Source organism: Anguilla rostrata, chromosome 4, assembly GCF_018555375.3.
Source record: "Anguilla rostrata isolate EN2019 chromosome 4, ASM1855537v3, whole genome shotgun sequence".
Classification (NCBI taxonomy): domain Eukaryota; kingdom Metazoa; phylum Chordata; class Actinopteri; order Anguilliformes; family Anguillidae; genus Anguilla; species Anguilla rostrata.
In genome coordinates, this window is record NC_057936.1 from 53,619,581 (window position 1) to 53,639,045 (window position 19,465).

Below are 19,465 nucleotides of genomic sequence, written 5' to 3' on the forward strand. Positions count from 1 at the left end.
TAACACTAAAGGTGGTGACGTTAGCTAATTTAATTCTTATCAGCCACGATGTGTTAGACAGAGCTAACGTTGACGTTATAGTCTGGCACTTTTGTTTCAAATCTGGACAGGAACAATTCCAAAAACCAGTGATGTACAATATCAATTTCAACGTGAAAATGCCAACAAAATAATTGCCACAGATTCAAACATTAACGTGCCCGATTAGTTGGCGGATTATTTTGTTGGAATTTTAATGTTGAAATTGACATTTTAATCGCTGGTCTTTCATTGCAAACGGAAGCAGTTGTTGATCACTTGCGGCCCCTACCAGCCAGTTAGGAGGAGTGAGGAGTTAGCACTCAATGCATTTCAATGGACAATGATGGACATTAATTCAAATAAAATACTTGTCGTTGACCGATTTGCAAAATATTCGAGAATTCAGGTCCTTGGGCTGCTGTCAGCATGCACAACAAGTATTAGGTTGGTCAGCCCAGTAGTACGCGAGATTAGCTGCGGACAGATACACAAACAAACACACACGCGCCCAAACGCATAATCCCCTCCAGGCTCTCGCCTGGCAGAGATAATAATGAGTGACAAAAACATAAATAACAAGAGGATATGAACAGCCCAAGCTGCGTTGGAAATACGTAGATTTTAAGGAATTAAAAAATATGAAATATTTTCTTCTATAATATATCTAATTTTTACTTTTTTACGGCAGCTGTTGTAAATGATGAATGAACCTGCTTTTATATCTGTTTGCCTATTATCAGCTCTTGGATAGCTTATCACGAATCAGCATTTAGGATTTATGAGATGTCAAATTACTGACACTGTCTCTCTTTCCCACTAATATCCCAAGATGCATCCTGCTGCTCTCTTTAATTCAATTTATTCTACCTTCATTGCACAGTGTCAATCATGCACCCACTCCTGAGGATGAGCAAAATACAACCTGGTTCATTTGCAACTCTCAGTGCTTTATTTACCTTCAATCCCCTGATGACAGCTTTTGTGTGGATGTAGGTTCTGTAGTTATTGTGGTGAATTATTCGCTTATAAATCTGCTAGAAAGCTATGAAATAGATATAAAGGCACCAAAATAAGTTGTATAATACTACATCTTATATTTATACATGTTATTCTGTGCAGTGTCAGTGTCTCTGTATAAAGCACTATACAAATACAATTTAATTTAACAGAACTAAGAACAATGTCAGGTAGAATGCTAACCCATTTACTTCACCCATAAGGCTTACAGTTCACACTGTAGCTGTACTTTGTCTGTAACTAATATTAATATTGTTTTCCATTGGATTTAATTAACATTGTACATTAACTTTGACTCAAGTTGAAGCAAGATTCCTTTTTGCAGCATATAGCTAAGTTCTAGAATCATCAAACTGATAAAAATGTTTTAATATATATAGAGAGAAAACGATATTACAGCCTCTCATTAGACTATAGGCAGTGCAGTCAGGAGTCACACCGTTTGTAGCTATTTTCACCAACTGGTTGTCTTGTCCATTGAGCAGTTTTAATTTGTTTAGCACTGAAGGACAGTTTTGCAACATTATAAATCAGGACACATCAGCAGCCCTATATCCCATGTCAAACTACTGAAGCTGACGCAGTCTTGGTCTGTAGTTGGTCTAATTAATTCATTCATATAATGCTGATGGAAGAGGGTAATTACTGTGATCTCATGTGAGAGGACTCTTCTTTTATTAGAATAAAACTCTTAAAATGATTATTTGACAATTTTGCTGAAGGGATATAATTAACTAATTAACTGGTTTGTTTACCTCAAGGCAATACATACATGCATTTGTGAAATTCCAGGAAGTATTGCATCACATTGCATGTGTATTGTATCATTTGATGTGAAATACTGTCTTTTTGAAAGGAATGCTTCAGGGTGTGGAAAAAAAAGAGTATTGAAACTGATTTATTTCTAGATTATTTTATAATCGTATAAATCTGTCTCTGTAATAGCATATCACACCCAGCCAACAACTTTTAAATAATTTATACATGCAGGTGTTGGTGAAATGGCTATTATGCAGGATTCCAATCTTATTTATGTACCTCAGAGGTAGATCTAGGTCCTCCTATTGAGATTAAGAATTTTGTGAAAACCTTTCATTTTAGTTTGTTTTAATCAGTAGAGCCCAACTTAGAATGTACAGACAATACAATTTCTAAACAAATAACACTTAACACTTAATTATTCATAACAAGACATAGTTGTATGATTTATTGGAGAGAAATTATATATTCAAATGTTTAGCTCTAAAGGGATATGTCAGTATTTGGTTTTCTTAAGGGCATAGGATGTTCTTATATGCGAAGCAGAGGAAGAATAGAGGACCAGGGAGCAGAGAGATGTCATGTGTGATGGGACACTGATCTGCTTTGCAAATGTAAAGGTTAACTTGGTTAACTTGGTTAAGCTAAAACAGGAAGCTTGCTCTGTTTTCAAAGCCATTAGCCAGTGCTGACAGCACACATTTTGAAGTGAGTCCCTCACTGGTCAGTAGTAGGGCCCAAATTACATGGTGGCCTGCCTTAATGCTCTTTTAAAAATAACTCCCTGCATGGCCATTTCTGCCTTGCCTAATAATCTATATGGCAGCGTTGCCGTCTGTAGGATAAAAAAGTTGCCCATACCCGCTTGTGGGAATTGTTCTGTAGAACAAAGTCAACATGGTACCGTTGGTATTGGTATTTGTGTTGGATGGCGACCTCATGCTCTTGGCAGGCCCCGCTTCCTCATTCTTTTGATGTTACACGTTCAAGCATTCACGTCGACTGTACAGCTATTTTGCGTAGCTACATTGACCTAACGTAGGAGTGCATCCTTGTATTAAGTCCTTGAGGTAAGCTTTCCGAATCCTGTTGTGAAATGACAGTTTTGAAAAGTCATTTCACACACACACACACACACACACACAAGGGCATAACCACACATTCTTTGGAGGTGTCGTGTCCCCCTCAATACTGAGCAAATACCTGTCTGTCCCCCCCAATATACAGTAGAAAATATGTTAAATATGTCCTCCTTTTATGAACCCTGTCAACGGATCTCTCTTGTTATTTCTCATTTATTTTCAATTTATTTCCGTTTGTTAAGGAAAACATAAATGTGTGACCCCCCCCCCCCCCCCAATTGTACACTTAGTTGCGCCCATGCACACACACACACACACACACACACAAATATAGGGTCGCAAAGGTGTAGCAGTTATCAAATGGGCATTTTCAAACACATTTTACTTATTAAGTATTCTCAAGGACAAAGAATAAAAATAATATTTTTTGCATTTTGAAAATTTCCCAGGCAGCCATATATTTTTCTTGCATTCAGAGTGATTTCATTATGTCCATTATCTCCTATTCATAGTAGTGAACATTGATTTAATCTGTCCAATTTTGAATAGCCAGTTGTGGCTCTCAAAACACCATTGTGCCACCTACATGAGGCAGTCAGTATTTTCCACACCACAGGCCTTACAGTACTGCAGGATATCAGAAGGGAGGAGTATATGTCAACTGACAGCCTGTGGGCACTTGGAGAATGTAGTTCAGCAGTAACCTGAGGACCTCTGGCCAGTTTAAATGTAATTTTATAATGTATTGTGGACTACCCAGTCATTAATAGCTGATGATTTAATCCATACTCAAGCCATTAATGTTTAAAACTATACGGCCAAGCTTGTGGGAAATGTCTTAACTGTTTGAGCCACTTGGAACTCTGGATTATTAACAATCTTAACTCTTATTACTCAATATTAACTCTTTTATTTTGTTTTTTCCAAATAAGTCTGATTGTTTTATATAATAGATATATGAGTTCTGGATTTGCAAGGGCACTAGTGATGGTGTCAGTCAGTGTATCTACATCAGCCTTGTACATTTTGACACAGGTGAAGGCTCATTCTTCACAGCACCAACCAGGTGAGCAATTGCGTGCCAAAAAGTACTGTTAAAAACTCAGTGCTGGGCTATTGGTACAATGATGATACAATTAATGTCTGTTTTTGCACATTTTCACACAAGTCGCTTGACCTGAAAATTGACTTGATTCAAAGTAAAATCCAAAGTTTCTCCCTGACAAATGACTATGTGTAAGTCAATAGGTTGAAAGCAGACAATGACACCTGAAAGTAGACAAAAAAAAAAAAAAAAGACAACTGTGTGAGTAGACAACATTACGGAGCCCCTAAAGGGACATGGGGTCCCTTTAAGGGCTCTGTATGATACAGCTTAACACTATCATTTTACAGTGATGAAGCTTTGATTTTGACCTTCTGGATAAGGGTAAATGTTATAGTAAATCCTTATCGACAACTGCTTAGATCTACCTTTGGAAAAAACTGCTGGGATTGATGTGGATTTTTTTATTTATAGCTGGGAATTAAAAAAGAGTGTATTATTCATTGCTCATTTACAGTTACACAGTTTCAGATTCACAGCAAGCAGTTGCTAGAAGTTAATTTCATTCACAATCTGATCATTCCTTCACTTTAGCACTCCCAAGTGTTATTTTTACTGTTTGCAGCTGCTATATTGTCTCAAAAAGAAATGGAATGTATTATTTTTTTGGAACCAACCATTGAAAAAATGTATTCTCATAACGCAAAATGTCTTTTTTATTTCTCAGGCTGATTTCTTTTAATCCAGTTGAACGAACAGAAAAGAATGACCAATGTATTTTACCCCTTTGTAACATTTTGCGGTTATCGATGCTTAATGAAGTATCAACAAATGCATGGTAAATCATGTAAAATAGTTTGTAAGGGCCAAACAACTACTAGAATAATGAGCATCTAATCACATAAAAGATAAGATGCACTTTTGAGAGTTTCACCTAATATTTTTTTATTAAGTAAAGCTTCTTGTGGTCCAATGTAACTAAAGCCCAGATCCTTTAATTATATGAAGATTGATTTCCACTATTAAATTTCATCATGATTAAAAAGAGTGCATTTTGCATAGCTGGCAAGCATAATCGTATTTTAGAATCGTGCTTACACAAAAAAATTGTTGCCAATATTATCCTTATTTTTAAACATTACGATTGAATTGCTATTGGTAGAAGCACATTTTTATAAAGAGCTGACAGGTTTTTGATCGTGAAGGTGAAAGTATAAAGTTGCTTTTTCAGATGTACCTTTTATCAGCCCGGTTCATAGAAGACAGCTAATTACTCCCAGCCTACAGCCTGTTTACAAGCATCCCCCTGGAGGAGCAAAGTGTGATAAAGCCTTAGAAAATGGATTGACAGCCACTCATGCCTTAACATGCACAAAGTGTGGCGGCTAAATTCCACACGCATGCCTTCTTTTTCATTAGGGAGATTGGTAACTGATTAACGATTAACTGATTATATTTAATCCCCCCCCCCCCCCCCACCCCCCACGCCCACCCCCGAGAAAACCTACCTCTAACTTTATAGTTGACGAGCTGCGAGCACCTCTCCCAGCTGATGTTTTGCTGGACGTTCCCAGACCTTCTGCTGAATATTGTACGTAGCACTTTGGTGAAGGGTCTTCAGTGATTTATGCATTTAACCAGCTATTCCATACATCCAGGCCATTCTCACAGGCCCCTGCTGAGATCTGTGAAGAGACCTGGGATGTTTACCTTAAATCCCTTCTCCTCTCTCACGCTCACACTTGCAATTAAGGTCTTCTTTTGACTTACATGCAAGGTGGATAAAACCTCTGGTTATCCCTGCCTTTATTTAAACCTTGTGTTCCAAGCTGAATGGGAATGTGTTGGGCTGGTGGAATAATTTCAAGGTTAGGATACTACTGAGATTACAGGCAATTGTGCTACGAGCATGAGCATTGGAGTCAGTCCTCATGATTGCTTGAATTAAATGTGCAGACAGCAGCCAGTGTACCTGAACAGAAACCCACAGGGGACACTGAATGCGCAGTGTACATACACGCAGAGCATGTATACCCCAGACCGTACCTAACCGCATGTCATGGTGTTAAGTTAAAGGGGATCTACAAGATATACACACATTGTGTACAGTATACCTTTAATCATCAACAAGAAGTGATCACTTTCATTAAAATTCTGAAACTAGTAATAATGCACCTGTGAGAAATATAACTCCATTGAATATTATCTTGATTAGTCAGTTTAATAAAATCAACCTTTATCCTGCACTCTAACATACTATAACTATTATACTGAAAAGCCTTTTGTCAGTGTTTTAGAAATCATTTATAAATACCCATGTTTTTAACTTTTATGTATGTATTTGTATGTACCATTTTGTCTCTAAGATGATAATGTGACCATATTGCAAACAGAAGTAGCTTGTGAATTTCATGAATTTTGTGAAAAGTTTAAATACAGTTATAGAGTACATATAAAGTAGCCTACTGTTAATTTGTCAAATAGCAGACACACAGTTACACATTACTCTTTGAATTAATTTAATTTAGTGATTTTCTCAAATTTGAAATGATGTCTCTATGAATTGGAACAAAAATGTTTGCCTGGTCTGAATTTGAAGTACCGTATACAGGATATATGTTCTCTTTCATTTCAATACATGAACATTAATTTTTTTCTAGTTCAGTTGGTTGCTTTATTCCATTATTGGAAAGGTTTTGTAACCCCCGTCTACATTTCAGATGACCAGCCATGTTTTATCAGTCAGTACATTTCAGTATTGTTTGGAAAAATTGGACAGTTTGTTCCCATATTTTTTTTTTTCATGCCATGTTTTTAAAGTGACAAAGCAAAAAATAACATTTGGTTTGTTTTGGAGTATGTATTTAACTCGCAGGGTATAATCTAGTTTAGCATCGCTGGTGTCTAAACTATGTAATTCCCTCACTATGTTCAGGGTTTGTTTTTTGTTTTTTTTTTGGACGCCCTGTGATATTGGGCTTTGTCGATTTTATTCGCTGGAGAACTACGGGGCTGTAACGTGTCACACTGCCTCAGAAACGGCAGCTCACTGCTACACAGATATGTATGAGGCTGCCATTCGCCCAGATATTGAAGGAGGTGCCCTGTGCTTAGAGAAGAGGACTGTATTCACTTCATCTGTCACAAAAAGCCCCAAGTGACTGGAAACTAGAAAAGGTGCCAAACGCTCTCTGTTGGAGGATAATGGTCTGGAAATATCTGCCTGCGTTTTGCTTTCCCTCTTTTGACCGCAAGAGGTACTGTATAACACAAACAATTGTATGATGATAAAAGCTAAACAATACAGTATCCATGTGTCGCATCATTGGCCTCCCGCCATCATACTGATGAATCCAAAGAATTCAGCCATTGGCCCTGATAAGATATATATATATATATAAGATATATATATGATATATAGATATAATATATATATATATATATATATATATAGTTTTCCTAGAGCACCAAATACTGTACTGTATATATATATATATATATATATATATATATATATATACAGTACAGTATTTGGTGCTCTAGGAAAACTGTCTATAGTAGTATTCACAAGAGATTGCCTGGGATCCCTGGGGTTTTGAGTGGCTAAATTACATTTTTGTAGCCTTGGCCTCAAGACAGGCTGTAGAAAAGGTGTACATAGAGATCTGAGAGAAATCCTCACCAGGAACAAAAAATGACTGGTATTTAACATGAATAGTTTTCTTTGGCATGTATTTCCATTTGATTACTTTGCCAGTGATTGTCATAATACCTCTATTTGCATTCCAATTACAAATAGCAATGCTCAGCAAACTGAGAGTAAATACATCTGGGAGACAGTGTTTGACAGTTTCACAATTAAGGCCAGTTTAGATTATGAGGCATTGAAATGTTTGCTTGACCATGTGTTTGCCTCGTACACATTGTTTTGATTATTTCTGGGAATACGATGAAGAACAAACCTTAATTGGCTTCCTTAGTCTGCATACGGGACATAAAAATCCAGCATTTAAATGCAGTTATGACCAAAGTCAGGTACAAATTCTGCATTGTATGCACCGGTACCTGCGTTGTACTTAGGACCTACGTATCAATAATTATTTCCTACTTAGGTCATTTAACACATACAGATCACATAAACAGTGGTTGCAAATAACTATTTACCTCATACCCAAGACTGATGTTACTTATTGATAGATCCAGGTATGCCTGAGATGGACACCCCTCCAGGTTGCATGTCAATTGTTTGGCGGCAGTATTGAACGCTTTGATTGGCAAAGGACAATCTATGGCTATTAGAAAAGAGGAGGTCTGTATAGTCTCTTGAGCCTTGTCACAAAAGCAGGCACAACCGCATTAATTCTACTACAGGAAACCAATAAATGTGTCACTTGCGATAGTTACAGCTGGCTTGATGCCTGAATCCGGGACCCACTATTAATGAAAGAAAGCTGCTATCTCCTCTTGGCCTTTGTGCCGTAAATTGTGAAGGTGCTTGATTAAACAACACACTAGACAGCTAAGCTCTCTGGGGCGGCTTCACATTTGGCCAACTAATTACACACTTGCTGACTATTTGATGTTTTGGCTGAAATAGGAATTAACTACATCCAGATTGAGTCATTCCTGATTTAATTTTTAGAACTCTGGCCAACCCAAAGTTATAAAGAAGAAAGGGAGGGATTCGAACCATAGCAGAGAACGCAAGGGCATTGATTGTGGGAAGGAGGGGACCAGATGAATGCTGGTTTCTTTTTATTTTGTGGCTGGGTGGAATGTAAGACATGGCAAAGAAAGCTTGATGCTTTTTCATGCAACGGTTTAAAGCACTGCACACAAGTCTTTAAAAAAATGACAAAAGTAGTCCTCTGAAATATTGGTTTGCATTTCATTGTGCCCAAAGGAAAAAAAAATCAATTGAACAGTCCTTCTCCCCAGCCACCTGCCACTGTAGAGTATACTGTAAGAGCACTAAGCTTAAGTGTAAATATTGAGGCTCACACAGCCATCTGTAATGGCAATTCTTCCCCTCAAGAAAGCCCGGGTTGCACAATAAAGTCCATTTTCAGGCTGCCATCTTGCTGTGGTTCCCATAATCCACATCATTTTAGCTTCACTGTGTTCCACTGCTTATCTCTAATCCCACACACTGTCTGGTCACTGATGTCCCCCCCTACTGAATGGGGAGATAGTTCAATCTCTACCTCCCTGTGACATAAGAGACTGCCAACAGCACACAGGCAAAAGGGCCACTAATCTCCCAAATTCTCCTTCTCATGTGCCCTGACCTCCATTTATTTAGGTCCTACACATGAGAGATGTCTTTCAGATCTCCTTGGTTGCATTCACTCTTCAAGTGAAGAACTGATCATGGAATCTGTCACACGTCCTAATAAAGTATTTCCAACATTTACCAACTATATTGTCTCCAGATTATTTCAAAATTAACCAGGATATTGTCATGTTGAGCTGATGTGTACAAAAAAATATATATAAAAAATGAATTGGAAAAAAGAATGTTTTAATTTAAATTGGCCATTCAGGTGAATAATTTGGAAAAATACAATTTCTCTCACTGAGCATGTGGCTAGTTTCTGACTTAATTTAAAAATATTAAGTAATAACAATGTATTTTATACACTCTTTTTTGTCAGAATTGCCTGAATGTATGTCTTTCCGGAAGACGTCATTGAAGGAAGCTCTCACAGTTTGAACTTTTCACAAGCACCAGCATAATTCCTAGAGCTATAAATATAAAATCAAGATTTAAGTGACTTATCAGACAGCATCAAACTTGAAAGCACTTCAGTCTACACGGCTGAAGTCGATAAACTGAAAGTTGTTTTTTTTTTTTTGTGCAAATAATGTGAGGAAGGTGTAATACTATTGTTTATTTTTTCTCCAGGTATTTGTTTAGAGTGAATTCTCCAGGCAGCCTTTATAATGTTGTTCTTTACAATATTATGCAGACAGTTAACATCATCATGAAAAGCCTTCAAGTCCATTAATGCCTGTCTTGTGATGCATCTGCTGTTCAATCATCATCATAAGAAGATGCTCACCTCTACTCAGTTGTAGTCATTGTGCATCATACTCACGCAGGGCACTTTTAACATGTGGTGTTAGTGACTTTGGGCCATATCTACAAAGCATGTTGCAAATTACTGAAAGGGCTGCAAAATGTGTTACCGCATGTTTTAAACTTAGCGGACTATTTACTAAGACTGATTATCTGAATGAACACTGCTTGCTGCAAGTTAATTTAAATGCACTGCCGGTATTTAAGACGCATGTTCCAGCAAGAAGAAAAATGCAACTAAAGTAAATACTGTGAGCAAAGTGAACGGATCTATGATTTACTTTAAAAATGTGGCAAGACGTCTGGCGACACACCAAAGAAAAGATGGCTTATAATAAGATGATTAATTAAAGGGATGATTCACCCAAATTTCATAATTGTGTAATAGTTGTCTATAGGTAGTAGCTTCCACAAACTAACCCTTCTGTTTTTCCTGCTATGTTGCATCCAATAGTGGAATTTTACCCTGAAATCCATTATTAGCCGCGGCGTGGAAGCAAAAGCAGATGGACTAGTTTATGGAAACTGCTACCCATAGACAATCAATATAGAATTGCGTAATTTGAGGGTACTATCCTTTTAAATTAGATTTATTTTGGCATGGGAAAAACTAAGTTGAAAAACTCAAACAATGCTCATGAGAAAAAATAGTGAATCACATCTGTGCGCTTCTGTAGGCTCTTTCTGTACCTGCACACAAGCTCATTTTCTGGTAGGGGTTTCAGCTGAACACGTGTGCTGTCAATTGCACCTAGCACGTTTGGGAAATTAGCAATGGTACAAAATTTCCATTTGATTTCTGGGAGGGCCTCTCGATTATTCGGAAATAGTGATATAACAGGACATTCGATGCAGCATGGCTTTTAGCACCAGCGACACGAAATTTGAAAATACGGCCTGCAAAATGCAAACTCATGTCATGACTGTGTGTTTGAACGACCCAGAAGCCAGGAAATGCAGCTCTGAAACTAGTTTTGTGCCTGCATAAATGGCGTGGCTTCATTTCGTAATCGGATTCTCCAAGCTCATCCAGTAACTGTAGGTTATTCTCACATTCTCCTTTGACATGGCAACACATGATACTCGATTTTAAGAAACTGTCCTTTCGCAAACGTACCAGGCTGATGATGTCTCCTCCTAAGAATGGCAACTGCCGCCATGCCGATCTTGTGTCGTAAGGAAGTTCATATCTACTTTTCCCAGATGTTACATTAAAAAACAGATGCAATTACCTTTGCTGCAATGGCCACCAGCCATTATAAATAAGTTGTAGGAGGTCATATGCAAAAATTTCCATTCTGTCCTTCCATATTATTGGGATCTACTTACTAAACTTCATATGCATTAATCCAAACACGCCAATTTTAAGGATGCTTCTCTCTTTTTACCTGCATGAACCTTTCGTGCGGCACCTTAGTAAATTTGGACGAACACTTTTTTCTCATTAGCGTTTATAAAAGCCCCACAGATCCTTAGTAAATATGGCCTTTAGCCTCTGTTCAGCTCAATTTATTTTCCTCTCCTGTTACTCCAGGAACTAGCATCTGCTCTCTCATGGTACATTCCAAACGAATCACTTGGCAAGTAGTCAAGTATATTTCCTCTGTTGGCATGTCATGTTTTGCAGTTGGGGTTTTCACGATTGCCTGAAGAGCTCTTAATTTCACAGTGTGTGCATCCTGTGGCACAGTCATAGTTTTAATCGTACAAATAAAATGACTTAGCATGCTGGGTGACTGGAGCTAAACTTAGTTCAGCTGATGTTGTATTTTTCAAGGACTGGTTTCTTCCTTTCACAGGCATTTTCAGGCAATTCCAACACAGAGAGCGTGGTCCGACATGACTTACAGCATTCCATTGTTGCCCGGTACCTGCGTATCGTTCCTCTGGACTGGAGTGGAGAAGGGCGTATTGGCCTGAGGATAGAGATCTATGGCTGTCCTTATTGTAAGTTCAAATCTACCCACAATGTCAGACATCACCTGACCAGACTGCCTTGTCATTTGCTTTCACATGACGGTTTGATGACCAGATGGTCACAGTTTCAAAATATCAGGTGCACAGATGTTTTATCAACAAGCAATATGTTATTATTGTAATGGCTTAGTAAACATTCCTAGCACGTATGTAAGCAAGAATGCAGTATTTCCTTTCACTATTGGCGGTTAATTTTTTCTCACTTATAACTCAAACATTTACCATGGAAGCTGGAAAGATACACTGATATATTAGCTGCACCACCATTTTTTTGTGATGAAATTGATGTACAACCTGTGTCTTATACACATGGGTTTTATGGTACGGGGTACGATGCACTCATTTATCGTGCAAGTTGTCCCAAATCTTTTAAAAGCCTTCCAGGGGTGTGCATTTTAAAGTCACGGAACATTATGTGTTCTAATGGATGCATATATCATCATATTATCCATCATCCATCTTTCAGTCTTAGGTTATATGGAAAATACTGAAACCTACTTGATAACTGTATGCACTGTATAATGCTAATTCTGATTTACAGTACTTATAGACACAATGTATGAAAATCCTGATACAGTTTTTTCATGTAATGAAGGAGCAATCATTTTTCATTTCAAATGTAATATAGTTATGTGTTCTCTTGATTTAATTTTGTAAAGAAGATGAATGAAGATGTTATGCATATACAAAGTGTCAACATAAGCGGTTTTACTAAGGGATTTAACCCCTGGCAATTTTATCACTTTGATTTGATTAAGGACTGCAAAACCGATCTCGATAACAAATTGCAATTACGTATAAATTAATTTAGCTTAAATTGAAATGCCTCACATTTCAGAAAAAGTGATTAGCATTTTCTATTTAATTTTGCAATCCAATATTAATAAAGGAAGAGCAGGGAAGTAAGACTGAAAATCACTGCTTTAATGTGTTGTAACATTTTGCAGTGGGACCAATTTACATAGATAGCTTCCAAGTATAAGTAAACAAAAACATTTGGTTTTGTGTATATCTATGAATTAATGATAGGGTAAATGAAAGTGAGTCTGTGCCGTTCCTTTGCTAATGTTTATATTTATGATGGATGTAAGTGCCATACGGTGGGTTCAGATATGTAACATTCTTCATATCTCTTCCTGCCTGAGTTGTTTATGTTGGTTGATTTTCCTGTCAGTGCGGATATCATCCCTATTCACTCAATACCAGTGAGCACCCTCGCATTCCCATGTGATTGAAAAACTGCTGATCATTGGCATTGATAAACAGAGACAGCTGGCTGAAAAAAACAGATAAAAAATATGCCAGAAAACTCTGGAGCCTTTTAATGCTACATATGTACACACATGTGTGTGCAGAGTGTGTGTGTGTGTGTGTGTGTGTGTGTGAGAGAGAGAGAGAGAGAGAGATATGCAGACTTTGGATGAACAAACAAACTACCCAGACAGGGACCTTAGTTTATTTTAAAAAATCGTGTCAGTACAAGAGATATAGGGGTGACATATATGAGATGTGCAGTGAACAAATAATGATAGTCTGCTTGGCTGTTGAAAGAGGTCTAATAAGCAGTGCCTGACCCTGAGATGAAGTGTGCAATGAGAATGTGTATAGTACCTTGACCTTGTTGATCTGGGAAAATGAATGAACACAGTCTTGATGGGAGAGAAGGGAACTCACCATGAAGACTGAACAGAGGAATGCCCTAACTGTCTTGACACAACATGTAGTCACACATTTCTAGGGTAATCAGTTCACAGCAGAGAGTGAGAAGGGAAATATTATTAATATTTTATTCAGTTGGATGGACACATACCCTGTCAAAGTAACAGTCATAGGCCAGACAATTCCCTCAGTGTTTTATGCTTGTTTATTAAATCATTGCTGCTTTTATTTTGTTAAGAAAATATAATTCACACATTGACACTGGTAATATAAAGCTAATTTTATGAATGACACAATCAGTCTGGTTGAAATATAGCATAGAATTACCAATTGAATATTTTACAAATATGGTGCATGCAAAACTTATATTAAATAAAATAAACAAAATGTTTCCCTGTGTAGCTATACTCCATATTTAAAACATTAGAATGTTTATAATGCATTCTGTAAACGTCATACATACTTGTTATCTTCAGACAACAAGCGATAATCAGTGATGAATACAAGAATGTTTATAACTGCAAATAATAGTAAGCCTTTGTAACTGACTTTATAAACATTAGATTGATGACCAAGAGAAGCACCAGATAAACTGTGCATAATTAACAATTGTATGTTTTTATTATTATTTATTTTGTGTATGCATTCTGTCTCAAATAGTGCTAATTTTCCAATTTTATCTCAGTGTGTCTGCTGATAGTTGTTGTTTTGAGTGAGTTATAATTTACCCCACTGAGAAATTAACATTATTATTTACATTTTAATTAAGAATAGATCAACGGAAATCAATCGCGTTTTAAGCAGAGTAAGAAAAAGCATATCACACTGGACTCCTGCTGCTTGCAATGTGTCACTGTGTAACCACTAGCAACACAACTCTGATCATTTTTAATTTTCTTTCAACACTCCTTTCTTAGATTTTGTGGAAAAATCATGTATATTTGTGTATATATTTATTTTTTACATTTGTTAATATGCCTCATAAATATTAATGCTGTTCAGAATGTGATTTTATGTTTTTACATTTGAAGCTGAAATCTGCTGAAAAGCTTTTTTTTCTCAAAATGCTTGCGCTCATTACTTAGTATACCAGCCAGGCAATATAATCACCTTTGTGCTGTAACCAAGAAGACTTTGTCAGCTGATGGGGGCACAATGTAATTTCCTCCTGCCACACGGTGGTTTATCACAAGACTCCAGGTGCAGTTTATCGGTGACCTGGTCCACGGTTAGGGAGAGGCAATCTGCTGTACAGTCATTCAAGCCATCATTTCCCTAAAATGGGCGTGACACCAGATAGGCCACGTCTCCTAATCTTCCTTCTCTTCTTCAGGGGCGGATGTGATAAACTTCGACGGCCAAGGGGTGATCTCCTACCGCTTCAAAATTAAGAAGATGAAGATTCTGAAGGACGTAATTGCCCTGAAGTTTAAAACTTCGGAGAGCGAGGGTGTCATCCTGCATGGAGAGGGACAGCAGGGAGACTATATCACCCTGGAGCTGAAGAGAGCCAAGCTGGTGCTGCAGATAAACCTGGGTAGCCTTTAAATGATTATCTCTTGTTCAGGTATCTATTGACATATCTGTCTAAGACCAGGTGAGGTGTGAAGTGCCTGCTCTGTGCTCCACTGTCGGCGAAGGGACAGCGCTGTGTGGCCTTGAGTTGCACGCAACTTCCAGCAGCGGTTAGAGAAAGCAGAGGCACTCTGTGGAAAATAGAATCCGTCACGCCACATTGACTTTGGTGTTTTGTGTTATGCTGCGTCAGACTCTCTGCTTTCCTTGTGGGAAGTATCTCACGCATTAAATAATTTTAGATCTGACCACAGTGGCACTTTGCCCTTAACGGTTATTACATTTTATATTATTTCACACTCTGTATGTAATTCTAAAGAAGAAGCTTGTATTTTCTCTTTGTTATTTTGTAGATAATATTCAACCAAATTTCGGAACTATGTGCTATGTAAGGACTGGAAAAAAGGTGTTTTTGATTAAAGCTGCGGCAGGTAACTTTTTCGACAGCTGTTGGGGAACATTCTTACATGGTAACAATCGTGGAAAGAGCGACTGTGAGAGAAATCCAGCAACCTCCACTGTGTGTGTTTCTGTCCTCAAATTCTCCCTTCTAAAACCATGGATTGGGCCTGAGTTCTTGTTCTAAAAATGATGTGGTTTACAACATGAACCAATCAAAGAGATTTGCTGGTTCATGCCATGACACAATCAGCAATGAGACTGACCTTTCACGTTCACATATTTGTAAATGTTGCTGTCAGAAAAGTCTAGATGTCTAGAAATGTAAAACCTCCAGCAAAGCACCAAATTGGGGCTAAGTGTTTCAGGTAACTGTTTGTCTGAGGTAGAGGAAAGCCTTGTTCAACAATTTAGAAGTATAAAAATATTTTGCTAACTTTAGACTCGTGCAAAACCATCACTTCATGAACTACTGAAATGGGTGACTAAATTGAATGTTTTTGTGTGTGTGTGTGTGTGTGTTTGGTAAACTACAACAGCAAAAAAGTGTTTTACCTGGTCTCTTTGATCTGACATTTTTAGTGTGACTATACCAGTCTGTAATCTTGTAATCATGCTTGCCAAGGAGGCAGGCTCAATGGGTGCTATGATCAGTTTTATTAAATAACATTGCAGCCATTGAAAAAGTTGCCTACTGCTGTTTTAAATTCATTACTCCAGCTCTTTAGTGACCCTGTCAATAAAGGCCCTTTAAGCTATGTAATTTGTAAATGATCATGAAATGCAACATCGGTGCATGACTGACTTACGGAGACTGTCCCCTTGCTGTCCAAACTGCAGGCAGTAATCAGTATGGCTCCATTCTTGGGCACACATCAGTAACAAGTGGAAGCCTATTGGACGATCATCACTGGCACTCAGTGGTCATCGAGCGCTACAGACGGAATGTCAACTTCACCCTGGACAGACACACACAGCACTTCCGCACAAATGGAGAGTTTGACCATCTCGACCTGGACTATGAGGTAAGTCTGTCATTAAAGTTAGCTATTCTCCAAATAGAGTATTAATACATAAACGACAGGGTGCATTGGACATGATTTAAACACACTATACCATTTCATTGTATTCACATTGCAAGGGTATTTTTGTCCCAGAGCTATTACCTTGGAAACAACCCAGCTTAACAGAATGTACTGCAGGAAAACATTGTGGTTTTTTTTATTGTCTGTAAAGGCATCTTCATATCTCTTGACAGATGAGACTTAAGCTGTGTTGGCTCAAAGACACTTAAAAAGGTGCAGTGGGGAGCAATTGTAGTCCACTTGTAGTTTTGGCCTCAGTCTCCTGACTCCTTCAATGGGAAGTGAATGTGGGATATACATTAACCACTTCACTCTCTCCAGACCTCTAGAGTCAATTCACAGAGTCTGTAGAACAGAAGCACATGTTTATACAATGTTTAAAAAATTATAGCCTTTTCTTCTTCATTACCTGTGTTGGAATGAGCTCTGTTTGAGTTTTGGTTGATTCCTGTTTAATTTTCAGATGTTGCTATTGCAGTAAATTACTCTCTTTTCTTACCTGAACAATTATCCATGCCAGAAATGTATTACAAGATGTAAATGTAACCAAAGATTAATGGATATCGATTATCAGCATACCTTAAATATGGAGAGTACATTAATTTGTACTGCTTTCCATCCTGTTTAGATAACTCCCTTAAAATTCTACCTTTATAAAAATATAATAGTTACATAGCTAAAGGTCTGAAGGCCTCTTGTGGACATGAATCAGTTAAATGAAATATATTACAGATCCTGAATGAACTGATGATGAGTTCCAACCTGAATTTAACATTTGCCAGCTGACTGACTTACTGAGTTAGTTGGCTTGGCATATGATGGGGCCAATTTGCTGCTGTTGGGAACTGTTTGGAACTTTTTTTCTAACTTTTTTAGTTTGCCTTTAGTAACCTAACAGTGTACCTAATGATCAGAAGAACTTAGCGAAGACATACCAAACATAGCGAGACTAGCCTGGATTATATATTAGCTAACGTCAGCCATCAAAATGATACGCTATCCAGAAATGAGTGCAGCACCAAGTAGGCCTACAAAAAGCCAGAACCTTACCACTTACCAGAGTGAGACACGTTTTTTTTTTTTTTTTTCACAATCTCACAATGTGTTTGCCTGATCTGCCAAACCAGCAGCACCAATCCAAAGAAAGGAAATATGGAAAGATATTTTCGAACACTTCACAAGAAATGCGACTGTGATTTTGCTGCCAAAAGAGAGCCTGTAAATAAAAAAGTTAAATAGCTTATATCTTAGTTAATTGCCCAGCAGTCTTTTCCCACGACTCAGCTCAAAAGCAAAGGCAACCAAAGAAGCATCCTTCCGGGTGAGTCATGTAATAGTTAAACACAATAAATACTTTCAATATGGACAAATGATAAAAGAGGCCTTCGTCGAGGCAGCAGTCTTGTTGTTTCAGGATTTAAACCTGAAATAATATCCACTAGGGATGCACCAATTGATCGGCCGTTGATTGTTATCAACCGATAATACTGCAGTCACCATCGTTTGGTTGTTTGAAAACAACCGATGGTCAGCTCCGATTATGTCCTGTCAATCAAAAAAATAATAAAAATAAATAAATAGTCTTTTGTTTATTTCTATCTCAAGAGGTGCTTTTCTGATTCACTTTGTTTGTCATATTCAGTGTTGCCCCTATAATTGTACTGACTCCATGGGCTGCCAGGCAACAAAATGTTTATTTTTTAAATGTTGGAAATAGCACCAAATATACATTCATTTGGAAAACAATAATCATATGGTGTGGGAGTCTCTGCGGGGCGCTGTGAAACTATTGCATGTCACAGCAGTGTTCTAGAAATGAACTGTATAAGAACTTGTTCATAAACAGTTCATTGTTTTCTATGCTGCTGTCAGTTCCACTGAACTGTGGTAAGTCCATTTACTTTACTTACCCCTGCTGGGCGAAGTGAAAGTAAGTTTCTGATATTTAATATTTTCTCTTGGAACCGCAGCCTCAGTGTATGTTTCTTGTTTGCACTGTCAACCTAATGTTACCACATCGTGTTGGCATGGCTGAACGTTGTTGTAAAAGTTCCTCTTACAGTGAAGAATCCCTGACTTGTTTACATTCTGGACAGATCTTCCGGCATTGCTTGTGTCAAATATGCTGCAACAGTGATAGATTCCGCTTGCATTCACCTCTGTCCAAAATGTAAACTAGTCAGGCATTCTTCACGGTAAAAATAAATTTTACGACAACGTGAGCATGGCCTAAAAGAGGAAAAAACTCCAATGCGGGGGACAGATAACCAAGGATTGAATGTATTAATATTATCTAATATATTTTTACTGAATATTCTAAAAAATATGTAACATTGTTTGTAACATTGTTAAAGATGCTCTGCATGCAGTTGCGGAGTCTTAATTATAATGGGGCAGAGGTTACACAGCTTATTTTTATTCAAGGAACGCAGTGTATTAAGTTACCCTTTGCTTGTGATCATTTTAAGTCTTGAATAAACAGAGCAAACACAAATTTGAAAGCAAATGTAAATTGTAGATTGCCTGCTGTACCATCCGACCATGTCAGTATGCCACCCTGCATGCCACATCTGTTTAGGGGTTTTTCAGCGCGTACCACCAGTCCTAAAATAAATTCTAGGGGAAACACTGATATTTCAGGAATGCATTTTCAGTTGGAAGAATGCATTTTAAATTGGATGAATGTGAAGAAATGCCATGAAAAATAAATGTTTAACTTTGTTGCACTAATTTAAAGTTGTGTAATTCAAATTGTGTTTATTAGAAT

General features: G+C 37.6%; 1 protein-coding gene across 3 annotated transcripts in view; it reads left to right on the forward strand.

Moving 5' to 3' along the window:
• Window positions 1–19,465, forward strand: part of cntnap2a (contactin associated protein 2a) — a 314,335-nt gene that overhangs the window by 143,139 nt on the left and 151,731 nt on the right. For all 3 annotated transcript variants that reach the window (XM_064333201.1, XM_064333200.1, XM_064333199.1), the window contains exons 4-6: window positions 11,803–11,950; window positions 14,973–15,176; window positions 16,454–16,638. In XM_064333201.1, the coding sequence (XP_064189271.1) occupies window positions 11,803–11,950; window positions 14,973–15,176; window positions 16,454–16,638 (537 nt within the window). The remainder of the gene's footprint in view (window positions 1–11,802; window positions 11,951–14,972; window positions 15,177–16,453; window positions 16,639–19,465) is intronic.